General features: G+C 29.5%; 3 protein-coding genes across 13 annotated transcripts in view; 2 read left to right on the top strand and 1 right to left on the bottom strand.

The window, feature by feature from the left end:
- Nucleotides 1-5,377, top strand: part of LOC143253975 (lipid droplet-regulating VLDL assembly factor AUP1-like) — a 63,646-nt gene extending 58,269 nt beyond the window's left edge. For all 8 annotated transcript variants that reach the window (XM_076508653.1, XM_076508694.1, XM_076508703.1 and 5 more), the window contains one exon: nt 4,886-5,377. In XM_076508653.1, the coding sequence (XP_076364768.1) occupies nt 4,886-5,017 (132 nt within the window). In that variant the 3' untranslated portion in view covers nt 5,018-5,377. The remainder of the gene's footprint in view (nt 1-4,885) is intronic.
- A 5,496-nt stretch (nt 5,378-10,873) lies between these two features.
- On the bottom strand, nt 10,874-27,406 carry Pstk (Phosphoseryl tRNA kinase). 4 transcript variants are annotated; one of them, XM_076508732.1, is made up of 7 exons: nt 27,272-27,406; nt 25,937-26,272; nt 24,864-25,134; nt 19,944-20,151; nt 18,224-18,299; nt 13,603-13,696; nt 10,874-12,836 (listed from the first exon to the last, which is right to left on the bottom strand). In XM_076508732.1, exons 2-7 carry the CDS (start codon nt 26,201-26,203, stop codon nt 12,634-12,636), a joined length of 1,119 nt encoding a protein of 372 aa, XP_076364847.1. In that variant the 5' UTR covers nt 26,204-26,272; nt 27,272-27,406; the 3' UTR covers nt 10,874-12,633. The 4 variants fall into 4 exon arrangements, with proteins under 4 accessions (XP_076364847.1, XP_076364862.1, XP_076364855.1 ...); XM_076508747.1 differs by lacking the exon at nt 27,272-27,406 and adding an exon at nt 27,162-27,232; XM_076508740.1 differs by lacking the exon at nt 27,272-27,406 and adding an exon at nt 26,703-27,196.
- Nucleotides 27,228-27,421, top strand: part of LOC143253946 (eukaryotic peptide chain release factor subunit 1) — a 67,056-nt gene continuing 66,862 nt past the window's right edge. The window contains exon 1 of the mRNA XM_076508618.1: nt 27,228-27,248. The gene's annotated coding sequence lies outside the window, so the exon portion shown is untranslated. The remainder of the gene's footprint in view (nt 27,249-27,421) is intronic.

Here is a 27,421-nt window from a genome sequence, read left to right as displayed (position 1 = left end):
GCTCTATATCAAATCTACATACACTGCTATTAGGGTTTTCTTTTTCCAATTAGCTTGTTACTTCATAAGAGTTGTACATGACAGTTTTCCTCCTTTTTTGTGCATTAATTGTTTTCGGATCCAAGTTAGTCATTTATATGTTCATAATTGAAATTGTCATATTTTGATAAATTTGTCCTCATTTAGAAAGGTTCTTTATGTATCTTTGGTGCTATGTATAATTTGTCATTCTTACATCTGTGCTCCTTAAAATAGATGAAGATCACTGTTGGCCCAATTCTTTTTTAGCTGTTTCAAACATACATTTAATTTCCATTCTCATGTTTCTTCAAAGGATCTGGTTTACTTCTTCAAATTTTGTACTGATTTCAATCACTTCTTTGTATTCTGTTGTTATCGGTATCACAACAGTGTTTCTTTTATTAGCTTTTATGGTTATTACTTCTCACATTTGTTGTAAATACTGTAAAGCTTTTTACCTTTATTTATATTTTGTTTTACCTTTTTATCTGATATGATGGCAGTGGCACAATATATAATATAAAATGTTTCAACTGCAGAAATTTTTATATAGGAGAAACAGGTTAAGGAATAATGAACAAAATGCATGGAGCATGAAACTTGAAACATCTAATGTAAATAAATGTGATTTAAAAGTAATGCAAAGTAAAGTATTGAAAATAGAAAGAAAAGTAAAAGAAACTGAAAACCATAAGAATCAAAGAATTAAAATTAATGAAACATCAGGAGTGCTACTGTATTTGTATTAAATTATTATCATGAACCAATTTATTTGATTAGATGTACTTGCAATTTTAATCTATTTGTTACCTTAGATGTTGTATGCAAACATGTCTCAGTGGTAGAGATATTATACAGAAATAAATCTTTAATCTCACATATAGCTGTGATTACTCAATGTCTGAGTCAGATTGACTCAGTAAATTCACAGACAAATCTGTAGTAAAAATACCTCATCAAACTTTGTACAACAAATTTGTGATGTTTACTAAAAGCCTACCAAAGTTCTTGAAGTTACATGTATTAAATTTGAATTTATAGTAAACATTATGTATAGCTTTATAGACAGTGGTTTGGTGCCATTCATGTAGGGTGGAAATATTTCAGATAAATCTTAACTCCAACCTATTACTTAATTCTCCAAATGCCACTAAGATATACCAGTGTTGGGGAAATACAATCTTGCAGCACTCTCCACAGATGGAAACAGAGATTTGTAATTGATTCCTTTCATGTAATTTCTGCATGTATCAAAGATAAATATTTTTTCCCATAATTAACAATTAAGTCAAAGAGACATAGATCTGTAGAATTCAACGTCTTCATTAAGACAGAAGTATGTGTCATGCATCCCATAGCAACATACTGAACACACTGAAAATCATGCGCTGTATTGCTACTCCCTGTGTAATGCCATTCTATCTTGAGCTTTGACGAAGATTAGACAACCACATTGATTTCAAGTTACAACAGAACAGGTGCATTGTTTTGAAGTAATATTGACTATAAACACAACATGATGAAAGATAGTTAGCCTGATAGTGACCTTACTTTTCCTCAGAGTGTGTTAACTTCACTTGGGATAATCTGTTTCTGCTATGTAAACTATGTCTTTATGTTATATTTCTTTTGATTTGTAGCTTTACTCTTAATGGTATATTAAATGTTCAATCTAAGCTAATCTTGATTTTTTTTTTTATTTTGTATTACCTTGAGTGGAATTTAGGTGAGCTTCTTCTTTTACATATATGCATATTTTCATAAACATTTCAAAAAGCATTTCTAATTTGTAATAATGAATTATTAATCAGAGTATGAGTTTCTAATGAAAACTGCATTCAAAATGCAACTTAAAATAGCACACCTTTCTGAAAGGTACCTTGGTATTTACATTATTATAATTTACCATCTATACTTCATATTGATGGTATTTTGGGAAGCCTCTCCACAATTTACCTCAGTCCCCCCCTCAACGAAAATATCCTGGCGCCACCACTGGACCAGCTATTATTCTATTCTGATTCTGACTTACCTAAATGAAACTGTATTAATCCCTATAGACTAAATACACATGTTTAAGATTTTCTTTTTCTTTTGATTTTACATGTGAATCAAAAGTTAGAAATTTCCAGTGTATGCTATTAGTGTTTTGATTACCACAATGTATGAAGTTACATATACTGTGTTCAAAAATAAGTGTTATTAGCTTAAAAATTACCTGTAAAGTTTTGCCATTGTGAATAAATCTATGTATGTAAAAATTGACTTTTCCATATATTATTAGGTTGCAATTTAATATGCTCCTATACTTCTTCCCCACAAATAGTCTCAAGTTGTTGTTGTGATAAGTGTCCATTCCTCTGTAGTTTGAACTATATTCACATGCCTTGAATGTCATATGTTGCATTAAATTGCAAATTTTGGCCCTTAATAGTTTGTTTTTGACTTTTGAATAAAAACTGTTCACAAATTAATTGTGCTATAGAGAAACAAATAGTTACCACAGAATAGCTTATTATAAAAATTCAGATGTTTTACATTTTGAGAGAATCTATTATTAATAGCATATTTAATACTAATGAATAGTTTCAAAACTTAACAATACTATGTAACATTGGTTATAGTACAATCCTCCTTACAAGCCTTTAGAAACCCCTCTCATAATACCAGGATTAGAACTTGGTGGCTTTATTTTATATGTATTGATCTCTTATGAACAAGTTTTATTTTAAATTTTAATAGGAATTTTTTGTAGACTACATTTTTAATATCTTTCTCCAGGCCTTCAGAGTTCATTTAAACATTTTTGAGGGTCCAGTGTTTAGCATAGCTTCTTTAGACCAAGTGTAGGATCTTTTCATACTGGAATTATAAAGTATGCTTCAGTAATTTATCTTGTGTTTTGTGAAGTGATTTCAAGAGCAGACACCAGAAAAGAAGCCCACAAATAAACCTTGCCGAGTCTCACAATGACAGAAGTAGCATATTAATAAATAATAAATGTTATGGTATTTTCAGCTAAAATTGACTTCTTCCAAGAATGGCAAGATATGTCTGCAGAAAAACCAAAGATTCAATCAGGAGAGTAATGCTACAAAGTAATACTGAATTTTCTGAAGAGACTGAGTTTGTAAAAGAAAGAGACCAGATAGAAATGTGAAGTCACAATGATTTTATTTATAATGACAAACAGCAGTGCACGTGTTTATCCTACATAATGAATAGTCACCTAACTAACGAGATATCTCTCTTTAAAGTGAAATAACAATTGTTTTTCTTTTTAAGCTATTTATTCTCTTTAGGCTTGGTTCAGACTGAAGAAACATAGTATTAACTTTAAACTTTTCTTGAAGGTAATTTATGTAACCTTAGTTATTGTTGGTTATTCATTTTAATCACAAAAAGGTTTTGTTCTCAATATGTCATCTGACATATCAGGGGAAAAGATTACTGTCTAATTTCCCACCTAGAAATCTTTCCAATTGTAATTAAAAAGTATATCTTAGATGTATTACATAGAACAATAGATAGATAGAGCAAAATGAACTTACTGACTTTCTTAACAAATGTATTATGGGAAATCTGCACATACACTTGAATAAACAGTTTTTTAAAATTTCTGTTTAAATACAAGGGTGTAGCAAATACATGGTATGTTTGCATACCACAACATTGTAGTTTAATAACTACATTTTTGGTGATGTGCATATGAAAACCATTGATGTTTGAAACTATTTTGACCAAAAACTGTTAAGCCTGGTTCAATATACCGTAAAACATCACAACTAAGAAATGAAGCTGATTGTTTGCCAACCAGCACTCCGTAATGAAGTTAAATTTATATTTGTGTATTTTAGAACTTTTGTAAACATTGCTGCCAGAAGAGACCATGATTTTAATGCACATTTTTAAGATCCAGCTTGATTTAGGTTAATCAGAGTTAAAGACGTCTTCACTCTAACTATTGTGAGAGTGAGGGAATGAGCATCTAATGTACACATATGGGAAAGTTCTGGGCATCTTGGAGAAGAGTATTTTGAGAGCCATAGACACATATTTGTGCATTACAAAAAAAACTGTCTTTCTGGTTTTTGATGGAGCATTGTCCAATTTTATGAATTTAGATTATTTATGTTTCTCTCTATTTATTAGTATATTCAGTTTATTTAGAATGACTTTAATCTTGCCTTTATCTGGCTTTGTTATTGCTACATTTTCATTTCAATTTTAGTAAGGAACAGTTTAAGGTTTCTCAGAAGGGCATATAATGAACAGAAACTTCATGTAAAAATAGTAAAAGTAAGGTATTTTGTTGATCAGTGGTCTTAAACCAAAGTTAAATGAGCAAAACAGTTCAATCTGTTATTAACTTTTGATTGCACAAAGTCTTGTTGCTGTAGAATATAAACAAACTAGTGTTATTTGATAGCAAGAATATTGTTAATTGTTTAAAGAGGTTTTGCATTTCATGCTAATAACTTATGCAAGCTTACAAGTATCTCTTAAAAAGGAATAAATAACTTTTTCTTACAAAAGTGTACATGGTTGTAGAATGCTGTTTTTTTGTGTGGTTCTATGCAGCTTCTTGCTTTGTTCTGCACAAAAATTAACATTTATATAACGAGTGTTATACAAAGAAGTTTATCAGGAATGCAGAACTTCTGTATTGGCTTGTTATGTTTTCACAAAGTCCATTAGAGTACAAATATTCATTTTTCCAAGTTTTATTTTTTATGCATTGTGTTTTTAAATACAACAATCTTCCAATGGAATATTTTAAGAATTTTGTTACTGCTGATTTGTTAACTGTATGTATTCATAACCTTTTTCAAATATTATTAATAAATAAATCATTGCTCAACAGAGTACACCCTCTACTGCTGCTCAGACTTTTGGAACAACAGCTGAAGAAAGAATGCAGTCCTATCAAGATCGTAAAGCTCAACTTATTGAAACAGCTAGAAGACGTTACAAGGAAAAGCACAAAATGGTCTAAGATAAAACAGTCAGAGGGGCTTGCAAAGAATTTAACTTATGAATGTACAGTAACATTATGTAGCTGTACTGATACATAACTTGTGTAGTTGTCTTCATTAAAAAACGAAACAAAAAAGGTTTTGAATTGACTTGGTCATAATGATGAAGAAACTTCTAACCCTCCATCTAATGAAAATCACAGAAAATGAAAAAGTACTGTTACAAAAGTGAAAAATCTTAATTTATCTATCAAATACTTGTTGATAAATATATTTAAAAAATAGTTTATATCTTATCTCAACGGTTTGATTAGAATTTGTATTATATTAACAATACTTATGCTTTTTAAAAATAAATGTAGCATTTTGTGAATAACTGATCAATTTCATTTAGTTTTTTTGTTTTGTTTAGAAAGTTTTAACACATAAACATGTCTAATTCAAATTGTCCATTTCTCAAAAATAATTTCATAATGGTGATTATGGGTACACTTAGGATCTTAGCAACTTGATCTGAAAAAGGCTGGGAGGATTGAGAGAAAATATAATGATAAAGTATGTATGCAGTAAAGTCATACAATGTCTTAGGGTGAAGCAGAAGTCTGTGCTCTTACTTATAATTCTACACTGTAAATAGTCAAGTGTTTTTTGTGATCTTAAAACTTTAATGTAAGTTACCATGAAAGCTTCAACTTCATAATCATATAGAGCAGTGTTTTTCAACCTTTTCAATACCAGAAACTGGCTCACTCTTTCCTTAAATTATTGTGGTCCACTAAAATGCAAGTATAAGAAAAAACCATTACAATGTATGTGTGTGTGTATATATATACAGTTTTTTTGAAACCCCATAAACTGGTAAGGTAGTTGTAATGACTGACACATAAACCAGTTGTTAAGAAATACTGATATTCAGTGATCAAAAAAGAAGGATGAAATATTTTTTTATGAACAAGAATTAGTTGTATGTTAATATAATTTACACACACCTTCATTTTTCACAGCTCCTTTAAGCTGACATCAAAATCATACAATATTGGTTTGAGTTTTCTTCACTTTGATCTGCAAGGGTCCTATGAATAAAAATAATATTCTAGTGGTAAACTGCTCAGAAAACTTCCCTATCAATCCCCAGAAAAACTATTCAGCTTCTCTAAAGCAATTGAAAATGTGGCAGTTTGTAGTAAAAGTAGAGCCACTGTGGCTTCTGTAAACAGGATTTAGAACTAACGTTAGTGGTAAAGAAAAACATTTGATACAAACATCCTAACTTCCTGTTTATTTAAAATGTATTTTTTGTAAAGATACTCTTTTAATTTTAATTCAGAATTTTTGTTTAATTAAGGATTGTGAAAAAATCAACTATGTCATGAATAATCTGAATTAAAGGGTTTCAACTGTATGGTAATTTCAGATGAAGTTTTTTTTAGTATATTATAAAGAATGTTAAATCTTATTTACTATAATACTTTATAAAGTAATTACACCATTTTTATATAGTGAAATTTTCAATAGTTTGGTATAACAAGTCAACACTTCAAAACATTTAAAAATAATTATTCATCTGACTAGTTTGAAATCATCATTTGTACTGTTAATGTATTTTGATAAGCCTCACTGTAAATCTGTTTATAGCATCTTTTAATATTTGTGTTATGGAGCTTGTGTGTACATATTAAAGGAATGTGGTACTACATCTTTTTTTTTTCTGCAAATCTTTTTTCCTTGCTGTGTGAGCCTTTTTCACTCAGTCTATCAGTTCATTTTGATTGGCTTTGTGTATAAATTGTTTTTCAATTGGTTCTTATGAAGTTTGTTTATGAGTCTTTTTACTCTTAGTTTTATCAATATGCTAGTATTAGCTTCAATGGATCTCTTGGTATGCTTTGGTGAATATCATACATAAATCGGATCTGTCAATTTGTTTTATGGGTTTCCCAACTGGCTCTGATGTGGAAGTCTTTGGTCATTTATTTGTCAGTATTTTGTACATGAATATATTTATTATTATTTCTAATAGTTTAAGTATGTCCTTGGGCTCCAGGTGTAAAACATTTTGTAAATTTTTAATAATTGAATCTGTTATTCTCTCCAAGCCAACTTGTGTGTAAACTTTTCTTTATCAGATTCATTCGTAAAACTTTTTTCTTCTGCTGGTTCTTCCAGTATGCCCTCATGAGTTTTTAGTATATATTTTTCTCACAGACCTCAGTATATTCTGGTTATATTTAAACAATTCATAATAAAGTTCTCAGTTTATCCTGGTGAGCTTCTTGTGCAAATGTTTTTTCTTTGGGTCTATCAAAATGTTATAATGAGCTTATTTGTTAATAGTAATAACTCCTGATGATTCTTATTTGTTGTATTATCTTACCTTACCAGACATAGTACCTGTTCTGGTGTTGCACATATAAACCTTTCCTCACAGGTTTTGTCAGTATCATACAATAGGCTTCACAGTGAATGGTCATCATTGTTTCAGTTGTTATATTATGTGCAGGCTATATATTGTCAATCATTAATCACTAATTTTTAACCATTAATTACCTGACCAGTGTGGAACTAGTTTATAATTATTTTACTATTTTTCTTTTACAAATATTTTCAGAGATGTGTATCACTTTAAGGCATAGTCGTTACAGTTATGCTTGCTGAAGAAAAAGTACAAATTAATAATAATATGTGTAATATAACTTTGATTTGATCATATAACATTAAACCTTTCACAATCAAACTGGTGGGTTAGGGTGCTCAACTTGTAATGTGCAAGCTGTAATCCCATCACCAAACATGCTTGCCCTTTTAGCTATGAGGTCATTATAATGTAAAGGTGAATCCCACTATCACATTAGAGTTAGCAGTAGGGGGTGTTGTCTAGCTGACTTCCCTAAAGCTATAACTTCTTAGATAAGGCTAGCTCAGACAGCCATTAAGTAGTTTTTGCACAAAATTCAACAAACATTTTGCAATTTCAGGAACGTGAGAAAAATTAGGAAATTAACAAAATACTGTCATTTTTTATTTGATTAAGTTATTGTAATAAGAGACTACAAAACCATAACCATTGGATTCAGTGTGAAAACTAAGTGAAATATATCCATATGGTGGATGTTATACCCTTGTAGTAAGCAATGGGTTTAAAGTTGCAGTAAATGAATAAAATTCATGAAAAAGGGCAGGATTTGGTAAAGTATTCTAATTAAAAAATACAGACATGCCAACTATTACAATTTTGGTGTATACATTACTTTTATACACTCATACAGACAAATACGACTTGTTGCAACTCCCAAATTATTGTATATTATATAGGCCTATACAATAAAGTGATAAATTGTTCCCCCAGGGCTTGAAAGGGGTGAAAAGAAAATTTCTAGTGAGATACAAATAAATTTTGATAATGAATAAAAGACATAGTCCAAATGGCTACTTGCAATAATCATGTTTGTGCTTGAAATAATAAAAAATTATTTGTATCTCTGATGTCTACCAATAGTTTGAGTGCGGTGCTTCTCCATACTGGGTACGTGGGAGAATCCATAGTTATGTCATCAGTGCTTGTCAGCCAATCAGCGCTCGCGTAGATGGGTATTTCTCGTTTTCTAAGCAGCATAGAAACACCAATGCGATCGTTCACAAGATGGATAAAAAGAGGCCTTGTTCACCAGATTGTCTTGTTTCTGGCAAATCTAAAAGGACTAAAACTGTGAATCAAAAATTTAGGAACGAGTATAGTGCAAAATATCCGGTCATTGCATCAAAAGTCAGTGACAGTTATGTGTTTTGTACAGTTTGTCACATTGAATTTTCTGTGGCGCATGGCGGGATAAACTATTGTTCCAGACATACAAAATCAGCATCTCACCAACAAAAGGCTGAGGCGAAGACAAAAATGATGCAGATAACGATATTTATGAGTAAGAATTCAGAATATGAAACCATAAATGCAGAAGTGATGTTCACGCAATTCGTCATTGCTCATAATTTATCCCTAGCTGTAGCCGATCATGCAGGACACCTATTCAGAAAAATGTTCCCAGACTCTGATATAGCAAAAAAATATGAGTGTGCTAGAACCAAAACTACAGCCATTGTATAAATGTTGGGTTGTGAAGATGATACAATGATTTCAAGCATACTTACTAACAGTTTTTATAGTTTAGCCACAGATGGATCCACAGACGCAGATGACTCATAACTGTATCCAGTGGTTGTACAATATCTGTATGGGCTCTGTCTACAATCATTACGCTCAGTCATTTGGAATAGTTGGCATCTCTGAATACATTGTGTGTAAAATATCAGTAACACTGAACAATACATTTTTAAACTTATTTCTACCAAGTGAAAAGTTACCAAATCTAACGAGTGAAATATTGTTTGATCCCATAATATTGAAACTAAGCAAAATGTCTAAGTAAAAAAAATTGATATTTTAATATAGCTTTACTCCAGTGAAATTAAAACATTAAATGGTAACTAACCAAGTGAAAACATGACAAATGTAAGTGTACAATGTCATATTAATGTAATCAAATTAACTGTATGTGCATGGGTGTGGGAGTCAAAATAGACATGCCACAACCTGTTATACAATACAATGCTATTTAACATGGTATTATGTACTTGATGCCAGAGTTATCAACTATTCATTTTACATTACATTGCTGATTCAGAAAAACTATGGTAAAGGAGGGTAAATACTAGATACAATATCCAGAGATACCAAAAAAAATGAACTAGACATATTTTGGAGGTTCTAGAGGTTATGCAAATACAATGTGTAAATTGTAAGATGGTGTTTTTATTCTTCACATTAACATCATTTTGAATTCTGACTTTTTGGAGTCCAGATCCAACTGATGTCACCAGTTCACAGACATATACTGAGTACAAAAAATTTTGTGAATGTTTTTTTTTTTTGTATATATCTTATTAAAAGATTGCAATATTTTGTGTAGATATTCAGAGTTATAGTTAACATTTCTATTGTAATACTGGGTCAGTTCAGCAGACCGATTTTCAGCACATTTGATTAAAACCTTATTTAGTATGTATAACTAAATATGTGCAAGTTAAAATGGATATGATCAAATTAAAATAATGAAAAGTGCACTTTTTACTTGCATACAAATTCAATGATACTAATTAAGGAAATAATAAGTTTAAAAAGCACAGATAGGATGTGAAAAGGGTAAGGAATCTTTGAAGTTTTTTTTGTCCATTTTAGCAATCTTTATCCAACACAACAGTTTTATAAGGTCAGCAATATTATTTGTATGAGAAAAGGTTCACGTAAGCACCAGAAATAAATATAGGCCAAATATCTGAAGTATGTCCTCTCTTCTTATGCAAGTATAACTAACACAAACAGCATTCAAGTATCACTCAATGCTTAGCACATTTGCTTTTATAAAATGTTGTCTAATGGTCAAATGTGCTAATTTCATGTGTAGTTGTTTTTTATTATTGCAATTCAAACAGCTGTAAGTTTTTGTATTCATGTGAGAAGTCCAGCCCAAAGAAATTCTGGGAGAGTTTTAGCATTTGTTTTCAAATTAAGCAGTTTCTTTGTTTATGATAGATATACATTGTAAATTGCACAGTCCTTGATGAAGAAGAAATAACATTATTTTGTACAATTTATGAGTAACAATTTTAAAAAGGACTACATTTTGAGTATTTATATAAAATGTTAACTCTCTAAATGGTTTGTCATATCCTATTGGTACTGGGTCTGTCAATAAGACACGAGTCTTTTAATAGCAAGATAAACAATTATACATAAAACAACTAATCTAACTTCTTACTGTGACAGAACTGTCATGATTTGTAGAGCTTTTAATGATAAATGGTCACACTGAATGCTTCAAACATGAATATTATAACGTCAAGCTTTTATTACCAACTGAAACATTTCTGTTACAATTTTGCAAGTCATTTTTCATAAAACCATTGATACAAATTATTTTACATCATCATCAGAGAATTTGCCCTATTATTACTCTTACAACTTGTTTGCTTCTTTAACTCTTCCTAAGGTCACAGGTCTTGTTTGTTGACTTGCATTAAAAATGTTACTGAATTACTATTTTATTTGAATTTCTATCCAAGTTTGATATGAAACTGTAGATTATAAATCAGATTTTTATCATGTATTGTTTAATTTCGCAATTGGGAAGTGAATTATTTTTCTGTTTGCTGAGCTATTATCACTATATTTAATGAATCAAACACGGTGGCCACTGACTCACTTCTTTCCGTTTTTGCAAAATTATATATATATATACATACATACACACACTTCTATATATGATGTGAATAACCAGTAAGAAGCTCAGAATGTTCCGTTAGTTGTTTCTCAGCCATTTTCTAATATTATAGTGTGCTCGGTTTCTTGCAAGATCAATCTTTGTGCTGGCAAATTGAGATTGTAGCATACTTGAGATTTTATATTTTTTTAAATGAAAATACAATTTAGTTACTAAACTTGATAAATTATAAGAGAATTCTATGGTATCAATGAAGTAATTTATAATTCTTTTGGTTATTCAGATGTATATATAAGACCTAAATTATTTCATTTCACATCCTCCATGTGCAAAATGCCTTAAGACTTGGCAAATAATGACAAACAGTAATGAACACAAAGATTGTAACTGGTAGAGACAACAGTCTGCTTTGCTTCTTTATTTACTGTTCTATGCTTCAAGAAAAATGTTTAAAAACTTTTTTATAAATACTAATAATCTATATACATGTATAATAATTAAAATGTGATTGTATTTTACCAAATACTAGTCAACTAAAATAAGATATAATGTATTATAACTGAAACATTACTGTATTTTACAAAATGCCTGTCCACTAAAACACAGCCAAGACAGGTCACTTTGTAAAGGTCAGCATCATTCTAACTTTTGTATTGTTAGTGAGCCATGGTTGTAACCTCAGTATAATAACCATAATAAATCTATAATGTTGTGAGATTTAGTCTAAATAATTATGTTTCCTTTTATAATTTGTAGTCATTCTAGAACGAAAAAGGCACAATTTATATTAATTTTATAAGAGATTGATCAAATCAGTTGAACCCATACAGAGATTTGTTAGTGAAAATAAAATATAAAGTTTTTCTTAAGAAACATTTGACAAAACTTTCAGACATTATAAGGATTTTACATGTGAAATTTGAAAATTTTCTGATGCGTAAAAGTACTAATAATCTTAAAATGAAAATTACCTTGCATGGTGGATAGGAATGTAAAAAACAAACCTTAACACTTCATTTTAAAAATCTGATATTTTACGTATTAAAAAGTAAAGTTCATTGATAATCTACCACATTTCATGAGCATGTGTTTACTAATATAAAAGTAAACACATGAAATCTCCAATAAGCAGGAAATGGTTAAGTTGGTTCCATTGACTGAGTCCATGCTAAAAGAGTTAATGTAAATACAAAGGATTTCCTGCAGTTTTTAAATAAGGTTCGGTTTCCTATTAATCAACCATGTGATACAGAATATCACAGTTTTCTTTATTCTAAAAAAAATTTCAACTCCTATGGTTTGTTTAGGTGTATTATTTTCATGTGTAGTAGTTTATTATTATAATTCAAGCAGTTTTTCAGTTTTTAGTCCATATTTTGTTCCAAAAGCTCCAAAAGGATGAGTGTAATATTCTCCAGTACTTCATTTGTTTTTCCTTCTTGTACAGTTTGTATAAGTTTTTGTGGAAACTTTTCTTTGCCCTCTCTCAGTTTAGTCAAGACAGCCTGCCTTGCATTATTTACTCTTTTTGCATACTGTTGAAGTTCCTGTTTGCTGTTGGTAGTCTCTGTAAGGTAGAAGATGAAACTAATAAAACTACATTTTGATCATGATATTAAAAGCTATTATTCAACCCAACACTATTCTGTACACAGATAAAGGATACATGTAAACTTTGTAACTAGTAGATTAAGTTTTAGTGTATTGTATCAATTTGCTAAAAGAACTTGTGATTTCCTTGACAATATGACAGAACTATAATTACTCTCTTAAATTGTAGCTGGAGACTCCTGTCAGGTTAGAAGGTAGAATATTCAAGAATTGTTTAAGAGTATATTTTATCAGCTGAATAAATAGTTAATGATAAGGCAAATATTAAATTGTTAACACTAGTAATAAAAATCACTAAAATTCTGTTCCGATAGCTTCTTATAGTATAGTTCATACCAGCAAAAGTACGTGTGTAAAATCAGTAGTACCTAAGAAGAAAAATGTAAGCATTGTGAAGTAGGAATTAGTTAATGTTTAGCTCTATTCCAATTAACTTTTGTACAGTAAAATTTCAGAAAGCATAATCACACTTGTAAAAAAAAAAAAAAAAGTTACTTAAGCACCAGAAATAAGCCAAATATAGCAATCATGTGCTATCTTACATAAATATAACAAACACAAACAGCATTTAAGTGTTGCTCATAAAGCTTAGTACATTTGTTTTTATAAAATACTATCTAGTTTAAATAACATTGTCTGCTCTTATTTAATATTTTATTCATGTAAGCACATATCTAAGTATTACCTGAAAATTAGAGCATGTTCACACTACCATCACTTACTTTTCACAGCTGTAATCTTTTCACCAGTAAGTGTCCTAAGAATTTTATCTGCTTGATGTATGGTGTTACAGCAACATGTGGCTAGGGCTGCTTGCTGAAATGCAAAAAAAAAACATTCCTCATACATGCTATGATAACTGTATTTTTGGTACTCACTGGGCTTTTTACCTCTGATAATCAATTATTTGGTAAGGATAGAATGAACAATTAGTTCTATGTTCAATTATAATTTGAACAGTTGTAATTTTTTTGAAATTTGTAACATGCTAAAGAACTAGAACAGTGTCAAAGAAACACATAATGAAAATATTAATTAAAAAATAATTTCATGTACAAATATAGCTTTCAAACTTGAAAGTCAATTACATCAATTGCTAAACAAATAATACATGGTTAAGAAAGAAATGAGTTTTGTTAAGTGACAAAGGCTCTGCTTCTTTTTCTTAACTTTCGAGAATTTCTCTCCTAATTACGTGATCGAGGAAAACAAGACAGTTGTATGTTTCACAAATATTTATTTTACTACTACCATGGTTTTGACCTTAAAGGCATTGTTATGAGCCAAACAATGGTATTAATAAATGTAATATTTGTGAAACAAATAACTATTTCTGTTTTCCTCAATTCTGTTATCACGGAATCACAAAGTACAGGGCACAGTTTCAAGTATTAATCATACAATTATTATGTTTATTTATATGACAATAAGAATACACTTGCTTATATTTCAAGTTTGGGTCATTCTACAACAAATTCCCTGAAAAAAGCTGGATTTAAAATAGAACTGTTACAGTTGGAAAATGTTCTATCCAGTTTAATTACTCATCATACTTAAACCCATTAACTGGTTTGAATTAGAATCTACAATATTTAAGACCAGTTTATATCATAACATAGAGGTAACGGAACTAATTAGACCCATATTTTCATTCACCGTACAGTTTTGATTATTTACTCATACATTAATAGGAAAATAGATTATTAGTCAGTCCTCTTATGTTAGAACAAATTATTGATGTTATAAAAAAATAATACAGTGTAACTAATCCTCACCATAATCTTGATTTTTAAATGACTTAAAAATAAAGCTGATAATAATTATACTTAACTCACTTAACCTGGTTCATACCATAACAGCTTTTCTTTATGCAGTTGCTCATATTAATATTGTCTGGACCACTTTAATATTTTTTTTATATCAAAATTAGCCTTATGTGCCCTGACACCAAATGTAGCAGATCTAGTCTACTCAACATATTATTACACATTTCTGATTTCGCTCAAGCTCTTTGAAAATTCGTAAATTAATTCTGACAGGAAATAAATTTTTTGCATGCTCAGTATATGTATTTCCTTGTGTGTGTACACTGACTCTAAAACATCCAAGGTACTAAATTTTTGTATCCACTATATGCTATGTGTAGTTTACTTGAACTAGCAAACTTTGACCTGTGGTAGTATAAATAAAACGGGAAACAACATCTTCAAGTATTTAAGAAAATTTTGAATTGGTATGAGCCTTGATTCAAACTGTATTTGGTTATCTGTGTAATTCTGACATGTAATTTATAATCTTACAACCCTGAATTACACCAGACTTGGTATTATAGTGCTTGGGTCAAGAAGTCAAAAGTTGGTTGAATTCTAAAGATTTATGTTTGCAGTTACTCCATTGTAAATTATAGGAGTTAGTTTAAACTGTTATATAAAATAAATTTGAAAAAACAATTACCCACAAGCAAACCACTTTGAAGTGGACTCTCATAAATACAAATCTGGAAATATTTCCATGGAAAAGACTTATTTCTGCTTCCAATCTATAAAGTTGTTTTTCAATCAACATGTAAAAACAAAAAACAGCACATAATCTACCTCTTTCATTCCAAAAATATCTGAAAAATATTTAGATGACATGACCTGCAAATAGCTACAAAAAATGTTTTACTTTGGTAAGATGACATCACACTGCAACAGTGATGAATGGTCAATGAAGCTTCCTCTACATGAATAATTATGTGATGTGGGAAAGTAAGCCCTTGAATATGTCTAATGTTAACAGCACTATTACACCATGGAAGACATTTGTCACTGAGACCTGAGTATCACAACTATCCTTGTTTAGGAGTTTTAAAGGACAAGGTAAAGAGACTTAAAAAAAAGACTCCCTTTTAACTCTTCTCTTAAATGAACTAAACTTGCAAACTCAGATAAGACTTTCATGCAGTACAGAAGAAATTTTGAAGGCATATTACAGCTTAAATGTAATACAAAGGTTTTATTTAATTATATTTGCTGTTAACTAACCAGTATCTAAAAATTAAATATCAAGAGCTATGTAATTATAATCCAAATTCCCCCTTCATCTAAAAATAAACAGCTCAATCCAAGGAAAATTAATTACTACAGTGATTGTTTTATTGACCAATAAAAAAAACTAGTACAATTTCATCAGTCTCTAGCTCCAATTAATTTAATCGTGAATGAAACATATTTTTCAATCTCATATCACAAATGTCCTTCTGATGATGTCAGGAGGAACAATTAAAATGAAGACTGCAGAAACAAACTTGTAGCATAGTGATGGCCACATTTGAGTTCCAGAGTATATCTTTTTACTTTACAAGACTGCCATCTCCAGCATAATTTTCATCTCATAATTTTGACCTCTATTTCTACACACAGAGTCAACATAGATGATATGGAATATATAGAGCAAAAGTTCAAGGCATCATTGTTTACTATAAACAATTCTTGGAGAAATATATCTATGTTTACTAGATCAAAGCTCTCCTCCCTTCATCAGTGTCATAAGCTCCAAGATGTCCAACACAGAATTATAGGAGGGGAAGCTTTGTTCCTTACATCTCTGCAAATAAATATGGGGTCAGAATAAATTTAAATGTTGGGGACTTTTACATCAAACTGATGCATTCATGGAAAAAGCAATAACAGAACCCCAGGACAGAGAAGGATGATGAATTTTGGATACCTGTTGACAATGTGTTATGCAGAGTTAAATGTACAAGTCTTACTTTGTCTTTTACAAGAGGCTCAAAGTTCCAGGCTCCAAGATTATAAAAAAAGACTTAGAGACTGAAGAGGCAGATAAAGCAGCACTGACTGGTATAATTTTCTAAAAGTGTTTGATAATTAATGTATTTCAATGATTTGAAAACCTTTTACATAAGAGGTATTTTATACCATCCTACTACTATGACCATCACCAGGCTTACTTTTTAAAGTAGCATTAAAAAAAAAGTAAAGTTATGATTTCTACTTTGGATGTTTATAGAAGTCTTTTTGAAATATTCTTGATATGGTTGTCCAGTTTGCTTAAATAAAACATTTTCTCTTGATTGTGAAAAATAGCTACTGTTAGCAGATATCAAACATAGTAATGTTATTTGAATGAAATAAAATATTTGCCAGCTATTTTTATTTCCACAGCAAACAATGGATATTAACATTCTAGAATAAGAAGGAAAAAAATACTGACTGTATATGGAATTTTTCACCATATTATTTTATTTCCTTGGTTTCCCACCAAGGTCACAAACTTTGTTAAACTTTGCTTGTTTTCAAAATAAATCTTATATGCCATTTTTGGAGTTTCAGTATAAATTTTCAATAAAATAACACTAGGCTCTTGCACAAATAGTTTTGGAGTATGATATTAACTCGAATTTGGAGGTCACCCATCAACTACAATTTTGATCCCTCTATAACAGGTTTTAATGTCATAACTAAACTGTGCTAAATATTATTTATTCTTGTCATTTTGCAAAAGAACAACTCCATGATTAAGTTTTGTATGAATCAGAGGTGGTGGGGTGTTACTGTTGGTCAATTTGCTATGCAATAACCCCTCGATTTCTCTAAAATTCAGACAATATGATATTTTGCTGCAAGTATATGTGCATCTGTCTATTAATATATTTAAAAACAAACATTATAACGTTAGCATAAAGTAAACTAGTTTGTTGGTAAACTGTTCTGGTTAACAAGCAGGTTACTTCAAGTAAAAATAAATAATAATAAACAATTTTATGCATAAAATACACTAAGTAATATAGCATTAGTAACTACCTACCCTGATTATGATACTTAGTGACTTGTAAAACACTTGACAAAAATTACACATAATCAAGTTAATCTGGTTCATAAAGAAACAGTTGTTGTCCAAATAATATGATAATATAAAAACATCTTAACCAGTCTGAAGAGGCATGTTTTTAGGCAAAAGGCCTTGTTGGTATTCAATATAGCAGATATCATATGGTTCATACATTATTATATACTGCTTTTGCTCCAATGTTCTTATAAACACTTCTCATTATCTAATAAGTTACAACTATAAATATGTTTTCAGGTCATTACTACACATGAACTTTAACCTCAAGTTGGCTTGTAATTTTTCACTTAAGTTTATTTTTAAATATTTGTGAAAAACATCATATTTGTTTAAGCATTTTCAATATTTTTAAAAATCTGGAATCAATAAAAATGATTTAACTTTGTAATTATGATAAAAGGTTTCTCTGCAGTCAGTAAATATTAAACATTGATGGTAATTTACTCCTGAATTTATCATTTTACTATTGAAAATAAGATCCTGGTCTACCTTTTCTGATTCATCCTTTTCTATACTGTAATATGGATTGATGGCAGCATGATGTATGAGACTGATTATTTTATTCCTATAAGAGAAAAATATAATATGTTTCTACTAATAAGTATTCCCAGTGATAAGTAAAATCACTGACTGATAAAGAAGGCATAATGTTATATAAAGATTAAATATATAAAATTGCATTTTCCAAATTTTTCATACCACTACTCAAATAGTAAGATTACACAAATTTCTAAATCATTTTAACACCTGAATCAAGCACCTAATATTACTTTGCTCCAGGTAAAAAAAGATCAACATTTTAAATCTCTCTTCAAACTTTTCTAAATTAATCAAATCAGGTATTTTAACAGCCCATCTCTATACTCTTGAATCTATCAATATCCTTTTTGTATTAACAGGGACAGAAATACACATGGTACTCCAAAGGAGGCTTGACTATTCTTAACCAATATTTCAATAACCTTCTTGCTCTTAAGTTCGATAAATGTATTTGCTCTTTTCAACATAAGCACTCAAGAGCTTTTGGGATTTTTATCAACAATTACCTTAAAATCTTTTAATTTTCCAAAATATTTTCTAATGACACATTTCTACATTCTTACATCCAAACTTTGTGATTTTACATTTCTTAATGTTAAAAATAACTTTCCTAATCCTGAATAATTAATTAAGATAATAAATATTCTTTGAGTCTAAGAAATATTCCAGTTTTAATGTCATCAGTATATTTGGAAGCATTACTGTTTAAAAAACTATCCAAGTCATTGTTATAAATAATGAATATTATCATCAATCATCTGTATGTTCACTTTGAAGTTTGGTTTAAAGGAATCAAGTTTTAAAACAATTCAATAATGCTTTAGCTTACCTTAAACATAAATAGTTTATTTAATAAAGTATTCTAAGTAAATTGAAGATTTTAGAATATTTCTAGAATGAGTGAGCTATATATAAGTTACTACAGAATTCTAGAGTCTCTTTACACTTCTTTTTCTTATTCTAGTATGTCTAAAGAATTTATACAAAATATAATTTATCTTTATTAACTTTGGTATATATTTGTGAAATCTAATTATATGACCTAAGATCTTTGTTTCAGAATTACTACCAGTTCAGTTAATTAGAAATACATAAATTTATTCCTTTAATACATCTTTCAACTTTGACTGGTCCTAGATACTTATATCTAACAATACAGATTAGAAAAAATATATAATTATTATATTTCTTAATTTATTCTTTTAAACACATTTTCAAACATTACTTTATATATCTTATTATTTACCATGAACTTCCTACCTGTATTTTAAAAAATATACAAAACAAAGATCTCACATTTCTTTAACACATATTATAGCTTTACAGACTTTTTCTCAAGTCTTTACAAATATGATCAATACAGAAACCTTACTTTACTTAATTTATTTCTTTAACAAGTTCTTCAACTTTATAATTCTTAACAAAGGTTTGGGTACTTGAATATTTATCAATATAAAAAACATTCCAATAAAGAAGTTTTGGATTTTTCTAATTGATTCCTCTAATATACTGATCCACTTGTTAGATCTTATACCCTTATTGTGGAATCTCTATATTACACTTACATATGCTAGATAAATTTCATAATCTGTTCCATTTTCAACATACTTCCCATTGTAACAAATCACTAAAGCATATTTTAATACAGCACATACACATACATACATACAGATGACTATAAAACCAGTTACTGCCAGCTGATGTGTCTATAATCAAGCTATTCTTCTCCCACTTATTTTGGTCCATGTCAGGAATCTCTGATTTCTTGAACATATTTATAATAACTGATTCTGGAACTTTATTTACTCGTATCTTATTCCTTTGAATAGCTTCTTTCAAGGTGCATTGGAGAAAAAGTTGACAAAACCCTACACTGTCTTCATGTTCAAAACAAAAGAAAAGAACATCAGAGGAGTTTAACAAAACTGCACTCCTACCAATTTCATATATAAAGATGTACAAGTATTTTCTAAAGGAAATGGTAATCTACATAATTAATTATTCATTTACTTATCAGTCTGAATAAGAAATAACCAATTCTTTTTCAGTAAACATTGCACCTGCATTAAATTTCAATTAAATGTTTTATTAAAGTTTATACCATATTCAAAGTGAATCCCAAATGGCTACTGAAGGTAAAGCCTGTAAAGTAAAGCATCTGGCAAAAAAATGATTTTTTGTGATTTTGTTTATAACTTCAATTTAGATTAATATATGGAACTAGTAAGATGCCTATTGAAATTAATCAATAGTAAATTTATTTAAAAACAGTGAATAAATAAAAAATGTGTAGTCAATCCAATGCCTTCAATCATAATTTAAATGCAGTATGACTGTCTAGTGGGCTGTTTACAACTATGTTTTGTCATTCCATATATTATTTTGATGAGGAAAAGTGCAGTACTTTTGTTTTTAAACAAAGGAGACTGTGCGAAATGAGCTGTCGACAAAAATGCTTGGGTTTATCTCGCACAACAGAGTGCTCAGGTTTACTAAGTAATTACATAATTTTTTTCTGTTGAATGTCACAGTTCCTTGTCATTTTACTGAGTACAAAAACAGGCTGCTACCAAAGTGAGTGCTTTTTAACAACTGTTATTTCTATAATAAGTGTCGAGATGGAGATATTCAACTAAAGTTATTTGACAAAGTACAATAACATTTTGCATGTATATACTATGGATGTGAAAGCATTATATGTATAAGCTGAACAACAAAAGATATATTTCTTTCAATCAGTCAATAGAGGAAGTACCATTTTTTATGCATTAAATTTCCTCACAAAAAACTTTTTTAATTATCAGGTTGACTCTTCAGCACTTATGAAGACTGATAAATTAATGTTGATTATTGATATGAAATTCTGAGAATTGCAGACACGAAAAAGCATAATTTTCTTGTACTGTACTCCTGAAAAGAAGCATTTTCATATATTTCTTTTTCTGCAATTAACTATTCAGGAGATACATTGCATGATGGACAGACATTTGGCTATTATATATAGATATAGACCAAATGCATTACATATTAGTTTTAGTTATGATCTATACAGTTATCTTGCTTTTATGAAAACTTATTCAAAATTTATTCTAGAGTAGGATATATTTTTACTGCATGGTTTACACTGTTTCTATCAATTAGCTTTATTACTTGGTAAGAAAACAAATTCCTACAACAAAGGCAATACCATTGAAAGTTGATGTTGCTTTGAGAACTTGTGTTATTGATGCACCTCTTCTTGTAAAGCAAAATATTTTCATATAGATACACTAAGAAAATGTGACAAAAGTATAAAGTGGGTGTGTAAAATGTTGAGTCTAGTTTTTTCTATACTTGCCAATACAACGCAATATTCCTATAGGACAGTGATGGTGAGCATACAGCACGCATGCCCAAGGTGGCATGCAGCATGCAGTGCCACCTCTTGATTTGTGAAACCCAAATGCTAGCTCATAATAAATAAATATATATACAATGATTATCTTTACTACCAAATGCAGCAGCAGATGATATTTTCTGACCTGGAAGCAGTGAGGAATGTTCACAGGAGATGTTTCATGTCCACCTGGGGCTAGCTTTGCAGTTGCAGGAACATGTGACATCAGATGGCATGTTTTGAATTTCTAGTAGACCCAGCATACACATCAGTATTTGAGTAAAAATAGGAATAAACTAATTGTTGGTACTGGCTTTGCTCTGCTTATATTTTTCTTGTTGTTTATGAGTGAATACTAAATATATAATGATAATAGCAATAAATATGCATTTATTTTTTCACAGCAAATATATGAATTATATTCTTGACATTATGTTATTTGGCATGGCATGTGTATACTTTCAATCAGTTAGTTAATTATAGATTTATTTTTATATTAATGACATAAATTTTCACTTGCTGTTATATTATGATAAGTTAAATTATCATATTTAAGTTAATTAGTGAGATATTTTAAAATTGTATTTGCCCTTTTCAACTTGCCAGAATCTCAGCTCAACCAGCAAAGAGACAAATATTCAAATGGAAGGAGCATTAGCAGAGATTTTCAAGAATCGTGGACTGAAAGATTTGGCATGATCAAAAAGTGTGATAAAGCATTATGCATCTTTTATTCTGAAACAGTGAAGTGCAGCATTTCTTCTGTAAAGCAGCATTGTGAAACTGTTCATAAATGGCTTTGTGATTAGAGTGAGCAACAACAATATGCAGTCAAATGTTTTGATGAAATTTGTTTCAGGTACTCCAACTTAGTTGTTGCTAGTTTTGAGATTTCAAAGATTATTGCTCAACATGGAAAATAACTTAGTGATGGGGAGTATATTAAAGAATCATGGATAGAATGTGCTCCTTTCCTTTTTGACAGTTTTCCAGAAAAAGAATAAATTATTTACTGCATTAAGGAATTGCCAGTGAGTAGAAATACAGTAAAAGATGGAAATAAACATAGCAGAACAGCTGACAAAAGATATTGGTTCAAGTAAATTCCTTCCCATTTGTCTTAATGAGAGCATTGATGTTACACCATCAGTTAAACTAGCCATTTTTCTTGGTTTTGTAGAGGTGATGAAATCTGGGAATAACTGGTTAACTTGGTAACATTACCAGAACATACCACAAGGGCTGAAATATGTAAAGCAGTAGTAAACAAATTATCCAATCAACAGGTTGACCTTTCAAAAATAGTTTCTATGGCAACTGATGGTGCACCTTGCATGATTGGTAAAGAAGCAGGTTTTGTAAATCTGTTTGCAAAATATGTTGGACATCTACTGGTAAGCTTTCATTGTATTATACATGAGGAGACTTTATGTGCAAAAGCTGGCCTTAATGAGCTTGAAAAAGTGATGGAAATTGTAACCAAGGTAAATGATTTTATTTCTGCACATGCTTTAAAAAAAGACAATTTCAGAATATACTGAGAGAGGCAAATTCAGTGTACACAGAACTACTTATATACGATAATGTTCATTGGCTGAGTAGATGTTCTGTCCCTAAATGATTTATTCAGTGTTTGGATGAAATTTGTCTGTTTTTGACAAATGAAAAATTTTCTTGTCAAGAATTATCTGATGTTTTTTACAGATTTCTCCTCACATTTAAATGACTGGAACACCAAATTTGAAATTGAACTGAAATTTTTTAAATGTGATGTTTATAATGGCACTTTTAAAATATTTCCCAAATCTAAAACAACACATTATAGATCTTTATATTCATGAAAAAATATACATTTGAAGCTTAGAAATAAAATTTTCAAGCATCATTAATCTACCTTTTGAACAATTTTCTTTAATAAGATTTAATAAGTTAAGGTTATTTGAAGAAACTGAAAAATTCATAAAGTATGCAGACAGTGTAACATTAAACAAACTAAATTTGGAAATGTTGCAATGGATTGACTTAGATAATTTTGAGATTAAACTAATTGATTTACAAAGCAGCTCAATTTAGAAGCAAAAATTTGTTTAAGAGCTGAACTAGAAAATATTGAAAGTGATTGGTTAGTGACTGGAATAATGCAGAAAATGAGTTTCTCTTCCTGAAACTTTTGATTGTCTCAAAAGTCACAATGACAGCATTAACAATATTTTCAGTGATAAACTTCATGAAGTATAATTATAGGAATAGACTTGCTGATGAAACTAGTGCTGCATGCATAGCTCTCAAAACAGCCAAACAGAAGCCTGATATAAAATATATGTCATCATTGGCATAGCAACAAAAGACTCACTTCGAGTAAAATATGCTTATTTTCCTTTTCTTGTTTTTTTTGTTACATAATATGAACCACAACTTATCATTTCACAAAATGCTTTCTATTAATATTAAAACAATGAACAAATGTAAATAAGCAAGAGGACTCATTCTTTTTCCTTAAAGAAAGTCCATTGTTACTGTTACCAATTCATTAATTTTACTTCTTGTGAAATACTACAGTTAGCTGTTTCATTTAAAATAATTCAGAATAATAATACACGATAATCTGCTGCTAAATATTAACATGAGCACACAAGAATGTTTTAGAATATTATCCCCAATTTAGGTACACACTTTCTAAAAGGTTCACCATCCTTGCTATAAGATATTCAGGCAGATCATTTCCCTCCAAGTAACCATAGTATATCAACATGTATGTAAACAACATGCACATTATTCATAGATCAAAAGTGGGATGAGATGGCATGAGGAAATAAACCATAATAGCATAATTCTATGTCTTGTATTTCTAGGACAAGTAACCCTGGTGCATTGTATCTGTAACCACTTAATAATAATAATAAAAAGAAAAAGATCATAAGTGGACCTTAATCACCAATATCTGACAGTAAAAGATCAATATCGAAGATCTGATAAATTAATAAAATTAAAAGTTCAGGACTAAGCATTGGATTTAGTACATTATGCTTTTTTAAGGGCATTAATGTATTTTCCAATAATAAGCATTTGAAATATTTCATTGAAACTAACAAAAGACAGTATATCCCTATCGCACAGTATCCCTGGTAAAAAAACAAAAATTAAGTAAACACAACCATATCACTTAAACAATTAACTGATAAATCACCAACAACACATCCTGTTTATACTCACATTTCTTTGCTAGTTGAAACCACTGGTATCTCATACTTTGGTAATACATGTTATCTTCTACAAGAAATAACACACAGTGACCAGAACAGCTTGGCTCTAAATTGTATTCATTTACAATTTTTGATAATACTTTATTCTCACTTGAACAATCTCTCTTTACTGCTACATCTTCCTTTCTCTTCTCAGGCCTAAAGCCAATATCACTTAACAGTGCTTCAACATTCCTAAGTATATGTTTTCTACTCTCTCTCCAAGCTCCTGGCTCAAGAATCTATAAATATGTATTAAGTATAAATACCATGGTTTATAGTGAATTGCTCAGATTAATTTCAAATACTTTTCATGGGCTTTCAAAAATGTTTTTGGAAGCTAGAAATCTACATCAAAATCAATCACATTCCAATGAAATATTATAAAATTCCTATCTGTTTGTTCAACATATGAATGTAGACTAAAAAGGGAAAAAAAAGGTTCAACTCCACAACATACAGTAAAGTTATAATGTTATTATAATTTTTCAAGTACTTTTGTAAAAAAAGGCCCCTTTTCAAGTCTCTTGGAATTCTGTTCTCAATTTCAAGTACCTTCAAGGATCCTAAATAACACTAAAATTGAATCAAGGAAATAATTTTTAAATTTATTACATTATAAAAGTTGCTTACATGATTAATAACTGTGCAACAAATCATTAACAATAAATAATGTATATATTTCTGCACACAGAACAATATAATATACATTCAAAAAGTTTAACTGTCATATTTAATTTATTTTTTCTGGTTTACTTGTCTTCACAAAATTATTTTAAAATATTAATTTGTGTCTCTGAATCACAATATATTTATTTCTATGTAATAAGTGTTATCCTGAAATTAAATAACTAAGATTTTTAAAATAAAATGTTATGCATCATATCTTACCATTTAATTTTTTAATAAGTTTTGGTTGTTGTTCGAGTTCAATATTTTAAAGTAAATGTAGTTATGATATTTTTCAAAAATATATTGAATAAGCCACACGTACAAAGATAAGTCCTATTCATCCAATGTAAAAACCAATAAGTGTAGACTTACCAGTTGTTGTTGTGTATTTGATGAAACAAGCTGATCATAAATAATATTGTAGACATGCTTGAAAATGTTAGCCTTTTTGATAATTTTTTTTTCATTTTGTGATACTGTCTCTTGTTCTGTTTCACATTTATTGGTCATTGCACAATCTTTTTCTCTCCAGAGTTCTTGCTTATTTATTAAGCTGTTTAAAGTTTCAATAAACCAGCTTTTTCCTGCTCCAGGTATACCACAGATCAAGCATATACAACCAGTAGTATTCTCATCCATCTTGTCCAGGTAAAGTTAATTACTTTCAAAACATTTTGATCTGAACCGGGATTGAAATATAATGCTGTGCTATATTGTTATAATAAATCCATATGAATATCATTATGTTTTTCATTCCATAAAATCATAAAAATATAAGTACAAACTAAATTATGTAAAACTGTCATGGTGTATCCCCCATTAAGATTAATTACCCTAATTCCCAACTTCTTTCATCATATCATTCTAATTCATGAACTTATGATAATGTTAAAAGAAATTGTATATGATTAGGTTGAAACACATTACAATTATGAAAACCTATAACTGAAAGCAAAGGAGAATATGTTATAATATGTCAACAACACTTGGCTTTTTATCCAATACCAAGGTTTAACAGGTCAACTGGGATATAAAAGAAAAGTGGTCTAGGTCATATATATATATCATCAATTTACAATCACAAAAACTAGTAATATTTAACAAAATATTGTAAAATTCAAGTAAATAAACATTTTACCAAATTTTATTTGAAAACCGAATACATCTCATTCCAGCATGATATGTACTAGTATAATGTCTTAATTATTACTTCACATATTTTGCACTCATTGTATGTTACTGTTAATACTTTTACCATTCACTTGTTTTCATTTTCCAGCAATATAAAATTAGTTAGTGCTAATTATTTCAAGTTAATATATTTTTGCTACATTCGAATATAAGAATTATCACAACAAAGAAACAGTTCTGTTCGTTCTGTTTTTCTTCAAAATGCAGTTCAGATCAAAATAATTCACTAGTTTGATAAGTTTTTCTTTTAACAATAATTAACTACTAGTACTAGTAATACTGTTATCATTAAGTTAATGTTGTATCTTCTCAAGGTACTTAAGTTGTTAATAATAAACCCAATAAAATTACTTTAACTTAAAATTAAATTATCAATTATAGGATTTCCGAGAACTAGACTTTTCACCTTCCTTTCATTTGTTGTATTACTATTGTGAATAAATAAAGGATAACAGCGCCATCTAGAAAACAGAAGATCGCAGAATTCTTAAAGGTAAGTAAAAAATAACGTTCTACCTGTGAGTAGATATATTAATGTGTAGAAACTGCAAAGGTAATAAAAAACACAAAGATAATTCGTTGGCTGACAGAGTGAGATTACACAAGGGCTACTGTAAACTGGACCGTTGTTGACTGATTTTACGTTTTCTGGTCTTGACGTCAAAT

The sequence above is a fragment of the Tachypleus tridentatus genome, chromosome 1 (genome assembly GCF_004210375.1).
Source record: "Tachypleus tridentatus isolate NWPU-2018 chromosome 1, ASM421037v1, whole genome shotgun sequence".
In the NCBI taxonomy this organism is placed as follows: Eukaryota; Metazoa; Arthropoda; class Merostomata; order Xiphosura; family Limulidae; genus Tachypleus; species Tachypleus tridentatus.
This window is presented reverse-complemented; position numbering and strand designations above follow the sequence as displayed.

Excerpts from the sequence above, each read along its gene's own strand:
- Pstk (XM_076508732.1), bottom strand. The coding sequence starts at position 26,203 with ATGGATGAGAATACTACTGGTTGTATATGCTTGATCTGTGGTATACCT. Across the intron at positions 20,152-24,863 it reads GTTTCAACTAGCAAAGAAAT|ACAGTGTAGGGTTTTGTCAA; the intron begins GTGAGTATAAAC and ends TTGAACATGAAG. Across the intron at positions 18,300-19,943 it reads AACTGGTTTTATAGTCATCT|GAATAAAATAATCAGTCTCA; the intron begins GTATGTATGTAT and ends TTTCTCTTATAG.